At 33.0% G+C, this 17,835-nt stretch overlaps 9 protein-coding genes across 9 annotated transcripts; 5 read left to right on the forward strand and 4 right to left on the reverse strand.

The window, feature by feature from the left end:
- Positions 1-26: 26 nt before the first annotated feature.
- On the reverse strand, positions 27-374 carry NAEGRDRAFT_62113 (uncharacterized protein; the record flags this gene model as incomplete). Its single annotated transcript, XM_002682947.1, has 1 exon — positions 27-374. The coding sequence occupies one exon, from the start codon at positions 372-374 to the stop codon at positions 27-29; it is 348 nt and encodes a 115-aa protein (XP_002682993.1).
- A 204-nt stretch (positions 375-578) lies between these two features.
- NAEGRDRAFT_77990 (uncharacterized protein) lies at positions 579-4,067 on the forward strand (the record flags this gene model as incomplete). The annotated part of the gene is made up of 4 exons (XM_002682715.1): positions 579-1,757; positions 1,810-1,993; positions 2,060-3,456; positions 3,501-4,067. The coding sequence occupies 4 exons, from the start codon at positions 579-581 to the stop codon at positions 4,047-4,049; spliced, it is 3,309 nt and encodes a 1,102-aa protein (XP_002682761.1). The 3' UTR covers positions 4,050-4,067.
- Positions 4,068-4,138: 71 nt separating this feature from the next.
- On the forward strand, positions 4,139-4,708 carry NAEGRDRAFT_44236 (uncharacterized protein; the record flags this gene model as incomplete). The annotated part of the gene is made up of 1 exon (XM_002682716.1): positions 4,139-4,708. One exon carries the CDS (start codon positions 4,139-4,141, stop codon positions 4,706-4,708), a length of 570 nt encoding a protein of 189 aa, XP_002682762.1.
- A 92-nt stretch (positions 4,709-4,800) lies between these two features.
- Positions 4,801-9,169, forward strand: NAEGRDRAFT_62116 (uncharacterized protein; the record flags this gene model as incomplete). The annotated part of the gene is made up of 10 exons (XM_002682717.1): positions 4,801-5,294; positions 5,358-5,589; positions 5,640-5,811; positions 5,850-6,273; positions 6,316-6,691; positions 6,734-7,396; positions 7,628-7,707; positions 7,747-7,958; positions 8,001-8,212; positions 8,252-9,169. 10 exons carry the CDS (start codon positions 4,801-4,803, stop codon positions 9,167-9,169), a joined length of 3,783 nt encoding a protein of 1,260 aa, XP_002682763.1.
- Positions 9,170-10,229: 1,060 nt separating this feature from the next.
- Positions 10,230-11,324, reverse strand: NAEGRDRAFT_62117 (uncharacterized protein; the record flags this gene model as incomplete). The annotated part of the gene is made up of 1 exon (XM_002682948.1): positions 10,230-11,324. One exon carries the CDS (start codon positions 11,322-11,324, stop codon positions 10,230-10,232), a length of 1,095 nt encoding a protein of 364 aa, XP_002682994.1.
- Positions 11,325-11,531: 207 nt separating this feature from the next.
- On the forward strand, positions 11,532-12,068 carry NAEGRDRAFT_62118 (uncharacterized protein; the record flags this gene model as incomplete). Its single annotated transcript, XM_002682718.1, has 1 exon — positions 11,532-12,068. One exon carries the CDS (start codon positions 11,532-11,534, stop codon positions 12,066-12,068), a length of 537 nt encoding a protein of 178 aa, XP_002682764.1.
- An 878-nt stretch (positions 12,069-12,946) lies between these two features.
- NAEGRDRAFT_5785 (uncharacterized protein) lies at positions 12,947-13,132 on the reverse strand (the record flags this gene model as incomplete). Its single annotated transcript, XM_002682949.1, has 1 exon — positions 12,947-13,132. A coding segment is annotated over one exon (186 nt), but the record flags the coding sequence as incomplete, so codon positions are not given.
- A 114-nt stretch (positions 13,133-13,246) lies between these two features.
- NAEGRDRAFT_62119 (uncharacterized protein) lies at positions 13,247-14,068 on the reverse strand (the record flags this gene model as incomplete). Its single annotated transcript, XM_002682950.1, has 1 exon — positions 13,247-14,068. The coding sequence occupies one exon, from the start codon at positions 14,066-14,068 to the stop codon at positions 13,247-13,249; it is 822 nt and encodes a 273-aa protein (XP_002682996.1).
- A 390-nt stretch (positions 14,069-14,458) lies between these two features.
- On the forward strand, positions 14,459-17,816 carry NAEGRDRAFT_88225 (CLIP-associated protein; the record flags this gene model as incomplete). Its single annotated transcript, XM_002682719.1, has 2 exons — positions 14,459-16,932; positions 16,964-17,816. The coding sequence occupies 2 exons, from the start codon at positions 14,459-14,461 to the stop codon at positions 17,814-17,816; spliced, it is 3,327 nt and encodes a 1,108-aa protein (XP_002682765.1).
- Between the last annotated feature and the right edge of the window lie 19 nt (positions 17,817-17,835).

A 17,835-nucleotide genomic window follows, 5' to 3' on the forward strand; every position in this document is an offset into this window, starting at 1 on the left:
ATTTATTATTTACACTACTATTTACATTAATCCTCTTCTTGTTCTACAGAGGTGTCCATATTAGAGTATTGGGCAGTGAAAAGATCTGGATTCTCTCTAAACGCCTTTGCCCTACTGTCCATGATGCTAATTTGTTTAGAGTACATTTGATTGATGAGTGATTGTCTTTGGACAATTCCCAAATTCTTTATTCCCTTCTCATATAATTGTTTAATCTTTTCCTTGTCAGTGATTGTTTTGTTCTTTTTAAAATCTTCTCTTGTACACCTTAGAGTATATTCTCTAAAGTTATAATCGGAGAACTGTTTACCACCTTTTAATAGTCCTTTGTAGAGGGAGAGAATTTGTGATTTTGGTATTATTGATGAAGACATTTTTTAAACAGAATTCGGTACTCCATACCACGGATTTAATGGAGAAGTGTAAAAAGAATCGTTAATAATACGAGTGCATAATTAATAAGCATAATATTTGCTTTCACCCACATGGTACATGTAATAATAAATAAATTAAAATCACAAATTCATTTTTAATTGTTGTTAATAACCGAATATTTATTTAAATAAATTTATTAAAAAATGTCTTCTATTGATGTTGTGGGATGTCAACTTGGAGTAGTTACCAATACTCTTATCCGTATTGCAATATTTCCCATCGGTAAAATTAATGCCTCAACATTTAAAAAGTTTGTATCAATGATACAAGCTTGTGATTCAAAGCCGATCAAAAGTTTGACCAGATTCAGAGATGATAATTTAAAAAGTCCTTTTCAAAAGCAGGATTGGTCTCGATCTGTTTTAAAATTTCAATTTGTTGACGAAACAAGTATTAATACAGGATATTCGGATTTCCATCAATATAGAAACGTTCACGGAGTGATTGGTATTATGAGTTGCTTGAGTGAGGAATCTGTTGCTAGTGGATTTACAAAATACAAAAAGCAAAAATTACAACTATACGGAAAGAATATTGTGGGAAGATGCTTTGCAGTAGAGCAAGATCCTGAAACAATGGCTCCTGAGGATGAAGAATTGGTGGTAATTCCTAATCAAGATGAAAATCATGTTGGATGTCATATTGATTATTTATTTTCTGATTTGGCAAGACAAATACTGATCAGATTTGAAAAAATTGTTTCAAATCCTTCTGCCTATTTCAATGAATTATCAAATACGTATTTAATGACCTCTCCATCTGGTCTTTTCCCAACAAGTAATAATAGTAGTAATAATACCAAAAAGCCAGCAACCCCAGCCAAAACAAAAGTTGATACACAAACCATTCCCACTTCACAATCGTCAACCAATCTTTCCCTTGGAGATGAGAAAAATTTACAAAACATGAAATTATTTGCAGATTCCTCTCTTTTAATTTGCGATTATGAGGATGCCATGACTACCTATCAAGAAATTAGTAACATTTGTAAGATGCAATTGAACAATACTACAAGTGCAGCTATCAACTACCCTTTATATCAGGCTGGTGCAGCCGAAGGTATGGCTTCCATCATTTTTGTAAAGTCAAGACTTGCACAAAAGTCTGAGGTTGATAGCTCCATAGTTCAACAAATCTATGATTTGATTCAAGAATCTATTCAATTTTATGAAAAATCTAAAAAGAAAGATCTTTTAGTGGAAACCTACATTAAAATGGCTGTATTCATCTCAGGGTATTGCGAAAAAAAGAAGAGAAAGGAAGCACTAGACTGTCTAACAAAGGCTGTTCAATCTGCTGATTCTTTAACAACTCAAGAGAAGGTATGTTTAAATTTTTAGAATCCAATAATTCATATTAATGAAATAATAACAGATTGTTGTTTCTGGGTTTGCAGCCAAAATTTGCAAGCAAATGAAATGTAAAAGAAAGTTTGGATTTTTCTTGAGACAAGTAGCAGTTCTTCATCATGAATTGTGCAACCAAGGTGTTTCAATTAGATTGGGATCCCAATTTATGGATGCTTATAACATTCCAATTGAGCTAACATCACGTACAGGTTAGTATTACAATATTCCAATTAATTGTGCTATATTGTACTTTGTTATTGTCTTTATTAATATAGAATGGAAAACAAAAAAGAATTTTTCACTCAAAGGATGGCATTTTATTCAAATGGATGTTATCAAAAGCATGATTGATTTTGCACAATCAATGAGTCCAGCTGATTATTGCACAGAAATTCAATTTAGATTTTATCTCTTATCAGAGTATGGACAAATTATGTCTAAAACAACTCAAGAGGAACATTTGAAGCGTATATTATCTGTTTCTCACCAAATACCTAAAGGCATAAATATTCTGTTAAAGCCTCTTCCAATCATCAAAATGGTTGCTCCTCAAAAATTACCTTCACACTTGGAACCAAAGTCACTGGAAATCAAAGATAACAGACCTCAATTGTTTATTTATTCTCCATTTGACAAGAAGGATGAAAGATTGGTAACTTTAAATTGGGCAAAAAATGAAACTGCACAAACACTAGTTGAATTTTACAATCCATACAAGATTGATTTACGCTTAAAGAATGTATCGGTAAAGTACAAACCTGAGATTTCTCCAATTAATGAAAGTGGAGAACCTATTTGTGACGTATTTGTTCACTCAGCTGTGGTTGCGAGTGGGCAATCTCAAAAGGTTTTTGTAGCAACTAAACCTAGAGCAGTTGGAAGTATTATTCTTGATTCAATTGGAATAGAATTTGAAGAAGGTAGATTTAAATCACCAGTCTATCTTCCAATAACAACCCAACACCTCGTAAATGAAAAAAAAGAAAGGAGAGACTATGATATCACCGTTGTAGAGACTGTTCCACTTCTTAATGTAACTCTTTCAACACCTCAACTATCTCTTGTTGATGGAGAAACAACTACACTCTTTGCAAAGCTTCATAACACTGGTAATTGTGAGATTACCTTCCTTGAAATTACATTTAACAATCAAACAGCAAACACTGTTTCAATTAAGGACGAAATTATCAAAAAGTATCTTCCGCTTGTTCCAGATGCTGATGTTGTAACAATTCCAATTGAAGTAGTTGGAGTATGGAAAGGATCAAGTGATCTAGGTATTATTAATATTCATATCAAATATGGTATTGAAAAACAAGATCCTAATGAAAAATCTTATTATAGAGAGATGGACCTTTCCATTAAAACAACAGTAATGAGGGCTGTTGCTGTTGAAGATTGTATAACAGTTAACGAATCATTCAATAAGAAGATTGTGGCTAAAATTCACAACTATTCCAATTCTTCCTTTATGTTATTGTCTAGCCTCTCCCAACATTTAAAGGATGAGCAATTTGATACAGGAATACCTTTTGGTGCTCAGTCTACCAAAATGATTCTTGTTGATCCTTCCATTCTTCATGATATCAATTTTGAAGATTTGAATATTCCATACACATCAGATATCAATAGATATAAGGGAACAATAGCAAATGCAATGAGATGGAAATCTGTAAGTAATTATTCTAATATATCATAATAGTTAATCATTCATAGTATGTCAACACGATTGGTATTGTTGGTTGTAAGAAAGAGAGTGAAGAAGTAAAACAAAATAGCCAATCAAAAGAAAGAGTACATTCCAGAAAACAAACCATCATTTCTGCACCTCCCATTATGAATGAATTCTTGAATATTAAACAAGAAATGATTGCCAATGTAAATAATCAAATTATAGGCCACAAAGAACTGGCTATTCAACAAGTTCCTGTACAATTAGGCATTAGCGAACAAGTAGAGTTCACAATTAATGTAACACTTAGCTCAGTTAATAATCAACAAATTTTAAATAAGATTGCAAGTTTAATTTTAAGAGTTTATCAAGATGGAGAAAATGGTACAAGAATACCTGCAACAAACCGACAATTTTGTTATTCTGGTAGATTGAATACTTGTTTGGAATTGACGTCATCGAGTCCTTCCCAAATAACTCTAAAACTTTTCTTTTTAGAAAAGGGGACATTTAAATTATCAGTTCTTTGTAATGATGAACAAACTCAAGATATGCTTACCTCTCCAATAGAGGCAGTTCTTGTAATTAAATAAATTGTGGAGTATTGAATTATTATTTAACTCGATAGATAATATCACCCAACCGTATTGTATTTAATTGCTTGGTTACCACTTCAAAAAAAATGAGTTCAAATCAACCTGTTGACGAAAGAAGAGAAAAGATTAAATCCCTCATCAGAACTGTTCCAGACTACCCTCAAAAGGGTATCATGTTCAGAGATATCAGTACATTGTTGGCTGACTCTGAAGGATTGGCTCTTGTTGCTGATTTATTTTATGAACAATACAAGGATAAAAAGATTGATGCCGTTATCGGTATTGAAGCCAGAGGTTTCATTTTAGGATCCTTGTTGGCCTATAAAATTGGAGCTGGTTTTGTTATGATTAGAAAGGAAGGAAAGATGCCAGTCGGTTCTGGTGTTACAGTACTGAAGGAATCATATCAAATGGAATATAGAAGTGCTACCACTATTGAAATGCACTCCGATTCTCTCAAAGCAGGACAACGTGTTGTTATTATTGATGACTTGTTGGCAACTGGTGGTACTTTGTTGGCTAGTATTAAACTTGTTGAAAGACTTGGAGCCGAAGTTGTTGAATTGGCTTGTATTGTTGAATTGCCAGCTCTTGGTGGTAGATCCAAACTCGCTGCTTATCCACTCTATCATATGGTTGAATTTGAAGGAGATTAAATGCTTGTATTATTAATAATTGCAATTAAATAATTTTCAAATCTATCCAACAAAAAGGAGTGAAAAATCTAACATCTAATTACTTTAAAAAAATGGAAGATTCACTCCAAACCAATGAGTCCCCAAGTTCCGTCACTGCAAAACAAAGGAACATTCCATTGATCATTCCAAAAGGTTTAAATGTTGATGACAAAACTCTCTTTCGTAAGAAGAGTGTTACTTTTAATTCACCGTCATCAACAGGGCAATCATCTCCTCCTCCTTCAATAGTAATTACAAAAACAACAACTGATAACAGTGTACCAGTGATAGATATTCAAGAGGAAGAGCCAACAAGTAAATATTATCAGATGGAGGAAGATGAAACTCCTAGAAGCATTTTGACTTCATCGGAAATCAAATCAAGAAGAAACAGTATCAAGTCATCCCGTAGAAAGTCAATAAAACAACAACCACCCAAACTTAAGCACGCAATGATGACATGGTTCAGAACCCAAAAAGAATCATTGAAACAAAAAGCAAAATCTGCCACTCCAGAAGCAATGTTAACAACAGGTCCTATTGTTAAATTGTTTAAATATGGAAAGTAAGTTCTCATTTGTAATAATATTTGTTTAATATTAAATGATTATATCTTGATCAATACTAGAATTCCATGGAAGTTACTCATACAGTGTCTTCTTTTAATTTTAATAACTACTAAGGTTGTTTTATTATCAGAAAAAAGAAATAACTATTTCATTAATAATGACATTACCTTTGCAACATCCTTTTTGAAGGATGGATTTGAGAATTATGAGGCAAATGTTGATGGCTTTTTTAGTAGCTACTTTTATTCTACTGATGATGTAATTGCAGATATCAGCAATACTGTTTCTTCTGTAAGTATTCATAAATTATAAGATGACAATCAATACTATTCATAATGTAGTATTATTTATTTCCTAGAAAGAATGTTGATGTTTGGGTATTTCCAAGAGACCTTTCAAGAGGAGATCTTATCAGTCCTGTTGAGGCAAAGCTCTCCCTCTTTACGGAAAGCCCAAGGGACTTTATTTTAAATGGTTCTGATACGACGTTTAGTCGTGAACCTCTAATAGAGGGTATGTAAAAAAATTCCCATTTCAACTAACGTGAGAAGAATCTGATTTATTGACTCTTGATAAGCCTTTAGGATCAGTATTGGAAGGGTATTTTGCTAATAATTCAAGATCATTATTTGATAGACTTGACAAACTTACTCTAAAATTTAGTATTATTGGTTTGGATAGAAGTAATTATGTTGTGAATGGGTTTGCAGAATGTGTATTTTGGACTATTACCAAGACATACAGAAACAATGAAGGTGGTAAACTTACTTCTTTTATTCTAAGAGATTATGACATTTGCAATAGAACAGACAGAAAAGCAGTCATGGAATTTTACAAACCATCCATATGGGTTTCCTTAGTAATATCTTTTGCAAGTGCTCTTGCTCTTGCTCTAGACGTTAAGTCTGTGATTTTTAGACTCAGAATGTTCAAAAAGATAAGAGATCTTGAAACACTAAAGCATGTTGGTCAGGTGTAAGTTTTTAAAAACAAATTTTATATACTATTTGATAATAGTATACCAATCAACTCTGATGACAATTTTATCAAGCAAAAAATCAAGAGAATCATTTATCATAGATATAAGAATATTTGCTTAGCCGATTTACCTGGTGTTCTATCGTACTGGTTCATTTTCTCCTTTTCACAACACATGACAAACATGTTCTCATTCATTTTTGAATTGCTTACTCCAGGTAATATACAAATTAATAGCTTTTTCATTGGTATGAGTTGTATGCTTACATATTCAAGTACTATGAGATTTTTCCAATTTCACAATGAATTTTACATGTTCAGTAAAGCATTTGAGAGAGGTTTACCCCAAGTGATTAGATTTATTATTACAACATTACCTCTATATATTGGATTTGGTGTTTTGGGAACCGTGATGGTATGTATTCTTAATTTCATAAGTTTATTAATTCATCTCTAGTTTGGTGAATATTCTAGATATTTCTTAGATTTGAATGAATCACTGGTAACTCTATTTTCCCTAATTTTCCAAGACAACATGCACGATACTTTTGACAGTGTTTTTGGTAACAAGACATTTACGGCATACTTTTCCAGACTTTACATTTATGTTTATACAGCTATTTTTATTTGTGTAATAGCCAACGTTTTTACCAGTATCATGGAAGATGCCTTCTTCTCGTTGAAAGAAAATCAAGAAAATCTTAATAATCAGGTTCAAGAGGAAGAAAAGAAAAATACCACCACTTCCACTTCAGTTCCTAACAATAATGAGGATGATAGCGATTACGATACAGAATCTAATGTGTCCGTTATGGATGTATCTCTAGCAGACATAACTGATGAAGAAGAAATTTATTGGAATCAAGCTATTGAAAGAGAGCAAAAGAAGGAAAATAATCTCGTTGAAACAAAGAACAAATACTTCCCAAATGAACCAAAAAGTTTGAGTTATATTCTAGACGAGGAAAGTATTGAGGATAACATTGATCGTATTCTTTTTATTGTAAAGGAAGCTTGTAATGGTAAGGTACTAACGGAAGAACAACAATCTCTGTTGGAAGAAATTGAAAGAAATGCCCAATCTGTCTATTCAAATAGAACATTTGTAGAACTTGATGAAGTTAATAAAGAAGAATAAGGAAAAGAATAAAAAATTACACAATTAAAAATGAAGCAACTTGTTAAATGTAGGAAGCCGTTCTTTTCCTACCCTAACAAACACAATATCAAAGCAGCAACTCTTCAGCCATCCTGTAGAGTATTCGGAAGGAGAACAAAAACAATTAACATAATAGATAATCTCCCTTCTGAAAAAAATAAATGGATAAATACTAGACATTTACTTGTAAAGGACCATCTCATCGGAAAACCAACTCTACTGATCAATATTAATTATTTCCCCTCTGTATTGAATTATTTGATGAGTTTGGAGTAAGTGGACTTTGAAATTCGAATTCTAATACTGGATAGTTTTACATTGGAAAACAGAGCAAATATTATTGGATTTGGAGGCGATTTGCAGAGTATTGATACTCTTCGTGATTATGTTCTCTACCACGAATTTCCATACCCTGTATTCAAGACAGATTCTTGTGATTTCATACTGCAATTATTAGACCAAGAGGGAAATTTATTCTCAACATATTACGATGAAATGGAAATATTTGAGAGGCTGGTTAGAGGTAATTATTGAAATGAATTTAAATTATTAATATGATTAATAGATACTGATGATATTATTGAGAAGTCAATTCACATTCAGATGAAGGAGTTTGAATGGCAGAGATTGGACAAACCAATTGAACGGTTACTTCAACCTCAAACTCTCTTTCAGTATCCAACTTTTTTGGAGAAAGCAGACAAACATTTATTTATTTCGGATACGTTTCATAATAGAATAGTAAAGATGAAACCTGATGGACATGTGGAATATGTTGTAAGTTAAAAAATTCCATTTATTTACAATTTAAAACAGTTTGGTGATGGCTTTGCTGGACTTAAGGATGGAATATTTTCTGATTGTAAATTTTATAGACCTCAAGGTCTATTTCATGACATTCAACAAAATCAAATAATTGTGGCTGATACTAATAATAATACAATTAGAAGAATCAATCTCAATGAAAATTTTGTTTCAACCCTTATTCAAAACAACTTGGGACAAGGTACTGATTTGGAAAGTTATCTTCTTAGAGATGACACTACACGAATTATGCTCACAGAAGAATATATTGAAAAACAATTTATTTTCGAAAGAGAAAAAGAATGGTTAAAGAATACTCCTAAACCACTAACTGTTGATTTTACTGCATGCTCCAAAGCCATAAGCAAACCTGTAGACCTTTTTATCAATTATGATGAAAATTGCTTATATGTTGCAGAAACGGGATATAGACATATATGGAAAATAAGGTTGGAAAATGGACTTGTTGAGGATGTATTACCAATAATGATACACAAATATTTGAGAAATGATTTCAGCAAATACATCTCTCAGGTATTTCCCTCACTAGAACTTAACAGTAGAGCTAACCAATCTCGGAAGAATTTATTTGCGGAATTTAGCTTTTTAAAGCATAGATCTTCAATTCAACAAAACAAAACCCCCTCCTTCCATTATATCATTGAGAGCCCAACCGCTCTTTATCGACCACATTCAGATAATGAATACAAATTCAGACAAATTAAGGTGACACCCTCTTCAACTCTCACATCCACAACAATCGGTAATGATGGTATAATAGAATCTGTAGCTTGTAAAACTATTTTTACTTCTACAGGAATTGGATTCAAAAATGGTTCAATCGTCGGAAAAGAAAAACCAGAGTTTAATCACCCTATTTCAATCGTAAAGATTGAAAATGATCTGTTCATTTCTGATTCTTGTAAGTAAATTGTTAAAGTATGAATATATTTTAACTCTATACAGTCAACCATGGAATGAGGAAATTAAGTACGATTAGTGGACAAGTTGAAACTGTACAACCAAGCAATCTAAGGGAGTTTGGTGTAGTAGCATCTGAAAACCATCCAAACATACTTGAAGATGGAAATTTAGATGAAAATAATAGATGTGGAAGGTTAATTAGAGCTGAAAAGATGAACTTTGTGAGTGGTAGCTGTCTTATCAAACTTTGCTTGAAAGCACCTAAAAATTTCAAATTTATTGAAAAAATCTCATCCCAAAACATAGACATCAAGTTTAAAAATAATGGTAGTTTTACAAGTCAACACACCGCATATGTTCACAATAGGGAATTATTTAATCCTGAATCGTTCTCTATTTCTGATGATTCTGATTGGAAAAGTATAAAGAGAAAAAACAGAGGGTATAACTCTCTGCCAGAATTAGTAGAAGCCTCTAAAGATGATGAAATGCTACTTAATATTCCATTCGAATTAGCAGAGAAAGTCTCTAAGAATGAAAATTTAGAACTGGACATTACATTTACAACATTTATTGGAAGCTCTCTTGCAAGTTCAATTCATACAAAACCTTTTACACTTCAAGAAGATCTAAACACTGTCTCATATATTCCATTTAATTTACAAACATGTAAATTGGATCAGTTACTTAATTTTAGAGAAATTCCAGAATTGGAAGTATCTGATAGAAAAGAAATAAGACACAAAGTATCACAACTTTTAGAATGGGACCTACAAGAAAGTATCACACCTCCTTTCTTGAGAGAGAATGTTTTAGCAAATATACACAATATACCTGAAAATGAAGAAATGAGGCACGAGGTAATAGAATGCAATGACTCTTCACAAGTTTTTATTGATTGTGTAACTTTAAGAATTCCAATCCAACTTGTTGAAGATTCAAAAATGTCTACAGAAAAGAAGCGCAAACTTTTGGTTCACACTTTAACTATTCCTGTTTCTCCTTCCCCTCCTCTATTTAAGCAAAACCATCACAAGCATCAATATGTAGCTACAACAAGTAATATTTAATTTTTACTACCACTTTGGAAATTTCTACTAGCATTTCGTTTTCTTTCACTGGCCTCTGTTATCCCACTCACATCTGTGGAATAGTTGTTGATTAAATTCGATCTGTCATTTTCAATTCTCAACTCCAATCTTCTTATTTTATCTATGAGTTGATCATTGGTTGTTTGAAAATCCAAAACCTCCTTACTTATCTTGTCAAGTTTTTGCTCAATACTCTTAAAAGCTTCTTCTCTCTGCACAAGTGTTTGTTTGAAAATTTTTTCATTTGTTTCATAAGATTGCATAAGTGTCACGGAATCTTCGTATTCAGCTACCACTTTTGTCACAAATCCAGATAGTAATTGTTTTTGGACTGGTTTTTGTGAATTTTTAGAGTATAATGGAGTCGAAGAGGTGGATTTACGGGTTTCAATTGATGGTTTGGGCAGCTGGTTAACTCGTTCATCGAATAGTGGAGCATTCTTGGAAACGGTTGGGGTATCTTGAATTGAATTATTAGAATAATTTGTTGGGTGCGTTTGTTGTTGTGGATTAAGTGGTAGGGCTGGTGCAGTTGAGGTTACAATTTGTTTTGACTGAGATGCATTGGCTTTTTGAGAATTGGACGTTTTTGATTGTTTGGAAGGAGATTGGTGGCTCTTTAATTGAGATTCAATATTGTTAATCCTATCCAACTTTTCCAATTGTTTGTTTGAAGATGCGGTAGCCACTGTGTTCTCGTTAAGAGGATTGGAACCTGTGCTATTTGATGAATTATTGCTTGTTGTGTTGATCGAAGATTGTTTGTTTTTTCGTTTTTCATCACTGGCTGGTGGTTGTTGTGTTTGTTGAATTATAACAGGTTCATTAATACTTGTAACTGATGAAGTGAGGCTGTTGGCCTTACTATTATCGTATGATGAATTTTTGATGATTGTTATGTATAGAGTCGGAACAAAACCTTTTTGGAAGGGTTTGCTCACCTTTTCTACCATCATCCATTCTCCATGGGCACTAATTAACTTTACAACTTCTCCCTTAGTGACTGAGAGCTCATTATGACCATCAGCCTTAAAATCATACAACACACGACAATACTCCTCTTGGTTCATTTTTTCAAAGTGAAACTAGTACAGTATTTTTAACGGCTAGTATTTATTTTGTATGAACAAGGCAGACAAAGCGCCAAAAAAATGTATGGAAATCAACCAAGGGAAGAAAGAGTAAAGACACCACTTCCCGAGAAGTTGAAAAATTCTTTTTCTTTCGCTAATCAGAATCAAGAAGAGCAATTAAATGAGGATGAATTGGAACAAGTTATGGACAATGGAAACTATTTGGAGAGGGCTAATTTAGATCTCTTCAATCAACCAGTTGAGGAGGTAGAGCAATTTGTAGTGCAAGATGTTGTTCCGACAAATTCAATGCCTTCATACAATAGAAATAAATTAAGGGATGAAATGATGGAAAACAATCAAGAGGAATCTGCTGAACCACCTGTAGAGGAAACCAAAAAAAAGAGAAAGAAAAGGAAACCCAAAAAAACTGATGACGAATGGAACGAAGAAGGAAACAAACATGAATCAAATTTACCCACACTCCACGAAAAAGAACAAGAAGAAAACACTACAGATGTTTTACAACCAAAAAAGGAGGTAATTAGGACTCTGGAGAAGGATCTGTTTGCTGACATGGCAAGAACTCATTACCTCTCTATTTCACCAAATGATATCATTGTTGGAAAGGAAAATGAGGAAGCAGAAGAAGTGACAGATGAACCAATTGAATCAAAGAATTTAAAAGTTGGAGGACCTCTCTCTCTTAGACAGAAAACTATTTTCATTGAAAGTATGTAGTTTATAACTGTTCAAATTCTAAAAAGGTAAGATCCTGTTAGTGGGCAATTTAGAAAGGTCAAGGAAACTGATTTTAGTAATAACAAAAACGAAACTGAAGAAATAATTGAAGATGAGCAGGAAATAATTCAAAGAGAGATTAGCTCTTATAATTCAACAGTTCTAATTACAAACAATAACTTATTTGTACTTTTACTTTTTGTACAGGGTATTCTAGTAGGGTTTTGCACCCTTCACGTACTAATTAACATACCACTTTACTCCAATTTGATTGACTTTGTAGAATGGTACTCACCAATTTCAACAATACTTCAAAAAATTTACATGGTCTTTACATGTATTTGTTCTGTTCTGTCAATATACATTCTGTCAATTGAACTAAGGCCACCACTTCCAAAAGGGACCCTATTTACTGAACTGTTGATTATTCAATCACCAGTACAAAGAAAATCGAGAATGATTTCATCGTTTCTGGTAAGAACATTTTTAATTGTAGGGGCAGCCTCGTATACGATTTCCTTTCTTTGTAGTGTTGTGATTGGTTTTGCTGATGAATTTTTTGCATTTCAATATTCAACAAGCGGAAAAGGGTGGACAAGCAATTTGGCAGGTACAACTTCAGAAAAGGTGTCAAGAAATGCTATCGGATGGCACATTGTTAATGGGATGAGAACATTGTGTAGTATAATTGGTTGGATATCTGTTGTAATTCTTTTCAGAACTTTAAGAAGACAATCGGAAACAAGTTTCCAACAATTACTAAAAGACCAATCAAATTAATCAAGTCCTTTTAAAAAGATCGGTTTTATTAATGAACATGATAAATAAAAAAACTGATGATGAGAAGAATAAAATTACAACTTTTCTTCTGGTTGTTGGGTTGGTAAAAGTCCGTACTTTCTCTTCAAGTCAATTCTATATTGAGAGTAGGTATCAGCTGGAGAGAAACGGGCTGGGTGAGCTGGACGAGTTGCAACTGGGTTCTTTTCACAAGTTGTGCTCTTATTGTCGCAGACGTATTTGATGGTGTATGTTTGACAAGCTTCACAGTATCTCAGTCTCATTTTTTTTTGAAAAACCAAAAGAGAAATTATTTAATTTTACAGCCTACATTTTTTATTTGAACAACCTCTTTAAATCAAGATGTACACAGAACAATTTTATTTTTGAAAATTATTTTACATTCTTCTTCTTTTATTACCTGGATCGGAGTCATCTTCAGTTGTAGATGTATTATCATTATTTGAACTCTCTGAAATATAATTTTTATCACCATACTGCAGTTTGTAGGTGCCAAGTGATTTGTGTTTCCAATCTATGAAGGATGTTTCTTCTAATTGAATCATTTGTAAAATGGTTAATTCGCTATTGCACAATTTTGACTTGAATTCCGAGTATTGTTCAGTGAGCCAGCTGCTGGTACTCTTCTGATTACTGGCAATATAGCCTTGTCGTAAAAAGACCTTAAATCTATGTACAAGTGTATCTATTAGAGTATACCTTTTTCGAATATAGAGAGACTCTAATTCTTGATCTTGTTTGATTGATTCTGCAATTTCAGCCATTAATTTGAATAGACTTGTGCCAAAATCATAAAAGTATCTGTTAACTTTTGATAGAGATGCTTTTTCAAAGTTGGATGTGACATAGTTCAAGTCTGTAAAAACTCTAGGTACCTCAACTTCAACAAATCCCTCTTTTCCACACACAGAAGCCAACCAAAACGGTACCTCAACTTTAGTTCCTCTTTCAATTATATATTTTTCAATAAATTTAATGGAATTGTTATTTTCCTCTTCTATTTCATCTTCGGAATGATCTTGATTTCCATTGGTTATTTGACGAAGATGTTCTTTTTGCATAGCTGCTGCAGTTTTAATATATTTTCCAATGTTTGGAATGGTGAAATTAAATATCACAGCAACACGTTCTTCACTTGCAAGAATATCATCAATGTCAAAGTAGTCCCTTCCATTGTTCAATCCATCAACGGCAGACATTTTTTTATTATTACTAACTGTTAAAATTGGCGCCACATCTCTTCCGCCAAAATAAAACTCTTTTAAAAAAAAATTAAATAATACTGGTTTCAATCACACAACGTCTTCATCATCACAATACATTTTATATATACAGGAACAATTGAGGATAATAATATTATTATTTAATGGACATTACCCCTATTATTGAGCAAATACAGACCAAAGGTAACTATTTTTAATTGTTACATTATTTTACTGAGCAATGTATTATCGGAACAAAAAAGATCCAACCGAAAGGATCCAAGGATTGACACACCTAACGAATTCCATGCTCGACATTGCATTGGTATGTTATGAAAAAATATGTTTGTGTTTTAATGTAGAATTTAGGATGACATTTCAAGTGTAATGAATGCAATAAGGCCTACATTGAAGGATAACAACTTTAAAGTTTGTGAGGCATCACTAACTTTCCTTTGCACTTTTTTGGAGCACATTGATGCAAAAATCTTTCAACCATATTTTATTGATTTTGTAAATTTGCTTTTGGAAAGATTTGGAGACACTAAAGTGTCAGTTAGAGATAAGGCCTTTGAGGCTATAATTATGGTCGCTAGACACTACTCTGCAAGTACAGTGCTTGATAGTATTAGAGAAGGATTTATCCATAAGAGCTGGAGAGTGAGAGAGGGTGTATGCTTGTCTTTTGTTCAGATCTTACAAACCTTTGGACCCAAGACTATTTCACTTGCAAAATTTTTGCCAGATATTGTAAGTCTATTGGATGATTCCACACCAAGCGTAAGGGATTCTGCAATATTGGGTATATGTGAAATTTATCGCTTTGTTGGAGCTGACTTATTCCAGGAATTGTCCAATTACAAATTAAGGACTTCGCAAATTAAGGCCATTGAAGATAGAGCATGCGAAATTATGGTCGACACTGAAAACCTCGTTTCTCTAAAACCTAAAGCAAAAAGCCCTCTGAAACCTCCTAGATCAAGACAAACCATTCATACAAACATTACTACTAATGGAAAATCAGCAACTGATGATACAGAAGAAACAGATGTACAACCAATTTACATCAAAGAGAACGATATTCAAAAAGAAACAGAGCAATCCCTTGAAATTTTGAATGACACCAAAAATCTTGATTGGAAAAAAAGATTAAATTGCATTAGACGCTGGAGGGGTATAGTTTATGGAGGAGCAACGGATTTTTCATCATTTATTGGAGAATTTCTTAGATTAAGGGAGGCCATTTCAAAGCAAGTAGTTGATTTACGTTCTACAATTGTTAAAGAAAGTTGCATGTTACTCAATCTTATTGCAAAAACCATGGGCTCCAAGTTTGAACCACTCTCTGATTACTTTGTTCCAATACTACTCAAGAGCACTGTAGTGACAGTTCAGGTTATTTCTGATTCGGTAAATACTTGTATAAGAACTCTTATAATTCACGCAAAATTGAATAGAGGTATTTCTGTAATAGTAGAGAGACTAACAGACTCTAAAACTCATGCAACCATGAGATCTAGGTGTGCAGAATACTTGGTTTTAATTTTTCAACATGTTGACACTGGATTTTTATCCAAAATAATTGACGAATTATGCAAAGCTCTCAAGTCTGCTATTAATGATGCCAGCCCTTCAGCTAGACAGGCTGGAAGGCAGGCATTCATGGCATTCAAGGAAGTGTTTCCTGATAGAGCAACAAAAATTTTCAGCGAGCTAGATCCAAGTACTCAAAAAAAACTTAATGAAGAGTCTAACAAGTCTGGACAAATTTCCCCAAGATCAACTACTTCAAGTCTGAGTGGAGCAGCATCAGTAACATCATATGTTTCGTCAGGTTCTACAATAAGAAGAACAAAATCTGTCATTACAAGAAAGCTACCAACCAAACCTGAATCCAGTACAACACTTATCACAGAAAAAAAGTTAATTTCTAAACCCGTCATACCTTCTATTCCACTTTCCACAACATATCCTCCTTCTCCAAAAAAGATTTCTCTTCCTGTTAGGCCAGTATCTGTTGCAGGAAAAAACTCGCCATCTTCCCCAAAAAAGAGTCCTAATTCAACTAATCTAATCAAATCTAGTAGAACTGATTCCGTATTGATTCCAAAAAAACTAGTATTTGGTTCTGATCCTATGGATGTTGGAGAAGATTTGGCAATAGTACAAGAGGTAGAGACAGTGTCTACAATTTTGAGAGAATCTAAAAATCTCGATTGGAAAGCCAAAATTACAGTTTTTGAAAAATTAGAATCAATTATCAACAGTGGTAGAAGTTCTGAAATTAAGAATACTTTTCTGCAAGTAATCAATTTGTATATTGACAGATTATCTGATACTTATCAAAAAGTTGTTGAAAAGGCTCTCACTTCACTCATCAAGCTAATAGATCATTTACCAGAAAATGTTGAACCTTACTTGGAACGTATTTTATCCAAATTATTTTTACTGTTGACCGAAGAAAAAACAAAGACTCTAGCTGAACATTTATTAACCAAGATTGGTAATTCTTATTCTGGTGATATTCTGTTACCAAGAATTTTTAAAATTGTAGATACATTCAATTCAAGAGTAAGGGTAGCTTGTTTAGAGTTTTTGATGCATATTGTACAAAGTAGTTCTGCCTATCTCAGCTATCCAGGGCATATGAGATCGAGCATTAAGAAGATTATTGCCCTTATTCAACAGAATACCTCAAAATCATGTGATGCAGCTCTCACAAGTATTATGATATCACTTTATACAATTAACTCGACTAATTTCATGGAGCAACTTTTATCTTTACCTTCGTTAGAGCAAAATCCTATCAAAAATTTGCTTAGAGAGCGAGTTAGTGATTTTGATCAACATCTTACTTTGTAAGTTTTATTAGCGAGTTAGTAGTGCTTAATATTGTAAATTAACTGACTTTAGAATTTCTAAAAAATCATCCCCTACCACTTCCACAACCACCGTTCTAACTTCAAAACCGACCCTTCCTAACAGAAACGTTGAAAACATTATTTCCTTACCAATAAGAAACACTGACAGAGAATATCAAACTACTGATACTCTCGATGAAATCTCCTCCTCACTAACATCAATAGCCAAATACAAGATTGATAAAAATCCGCATCAGGTATACCGATGCCTATTCGAAATATCAGAAATAGCTAGACTAAAGCCCTCCACAGATAATGTTTGGCAGATATCATTTGCAAAATTATTATTTTATTTATTTGATCTCTTTTTTGATGATGATGAAATTATAAGGGAAAAGGCCTTATTGAGTGTTGCCTCTCTATTGAGATATCAAATTGAACATTGTATCAAGTTTACAGACATTACTTTTAGAAAGATTATGGAAAAACTAAACGATAATGTTCCAGCTGTGCAAAGAACTGCAGAGAGAGTGGCTGAACAATTTGTTGAATCTATTGAGCCAATCAAAACTTTGGAACTTTTAAAACCACAAATTATTAATAATAGCGAAAAAGAGCAAATCTTACTTGGAGGCTTACGTCTTCTCACCAAACTAATCAAACTGATAAGTCCAGATATTCTTTTAGGTCATGTTCCAAGCATTTTACCTGGAGTTTATGAAGCTTTTAAACACAGCAATGTAGATGTACGGAAATCCGTTGTCTATTTAATGGTAGATTTACATTTCTCTCTTGGAGAGTTGTTTGAGCCATATCTGAAGAGGTTATCTATTGAACAGCAAAAACTTATTCAAATTTACATAAAAAAGAACGAAGTGAGATAGTTTAACAGAGAAATATTCC

This window comes from Naegleria gruberi, assembly GCF_000004985.1.
Source record: "Naegleria gruberi genomic scaffold NAEGRscaffold_2, whole genome shotgun sequence".
Taxonomy (NCBI): domain Eukaryota; phylum Heterolobosea; class Eutetramitea; order Acrasida; family Naegleriidae; genus Naegleria; species Naegleria gruberi.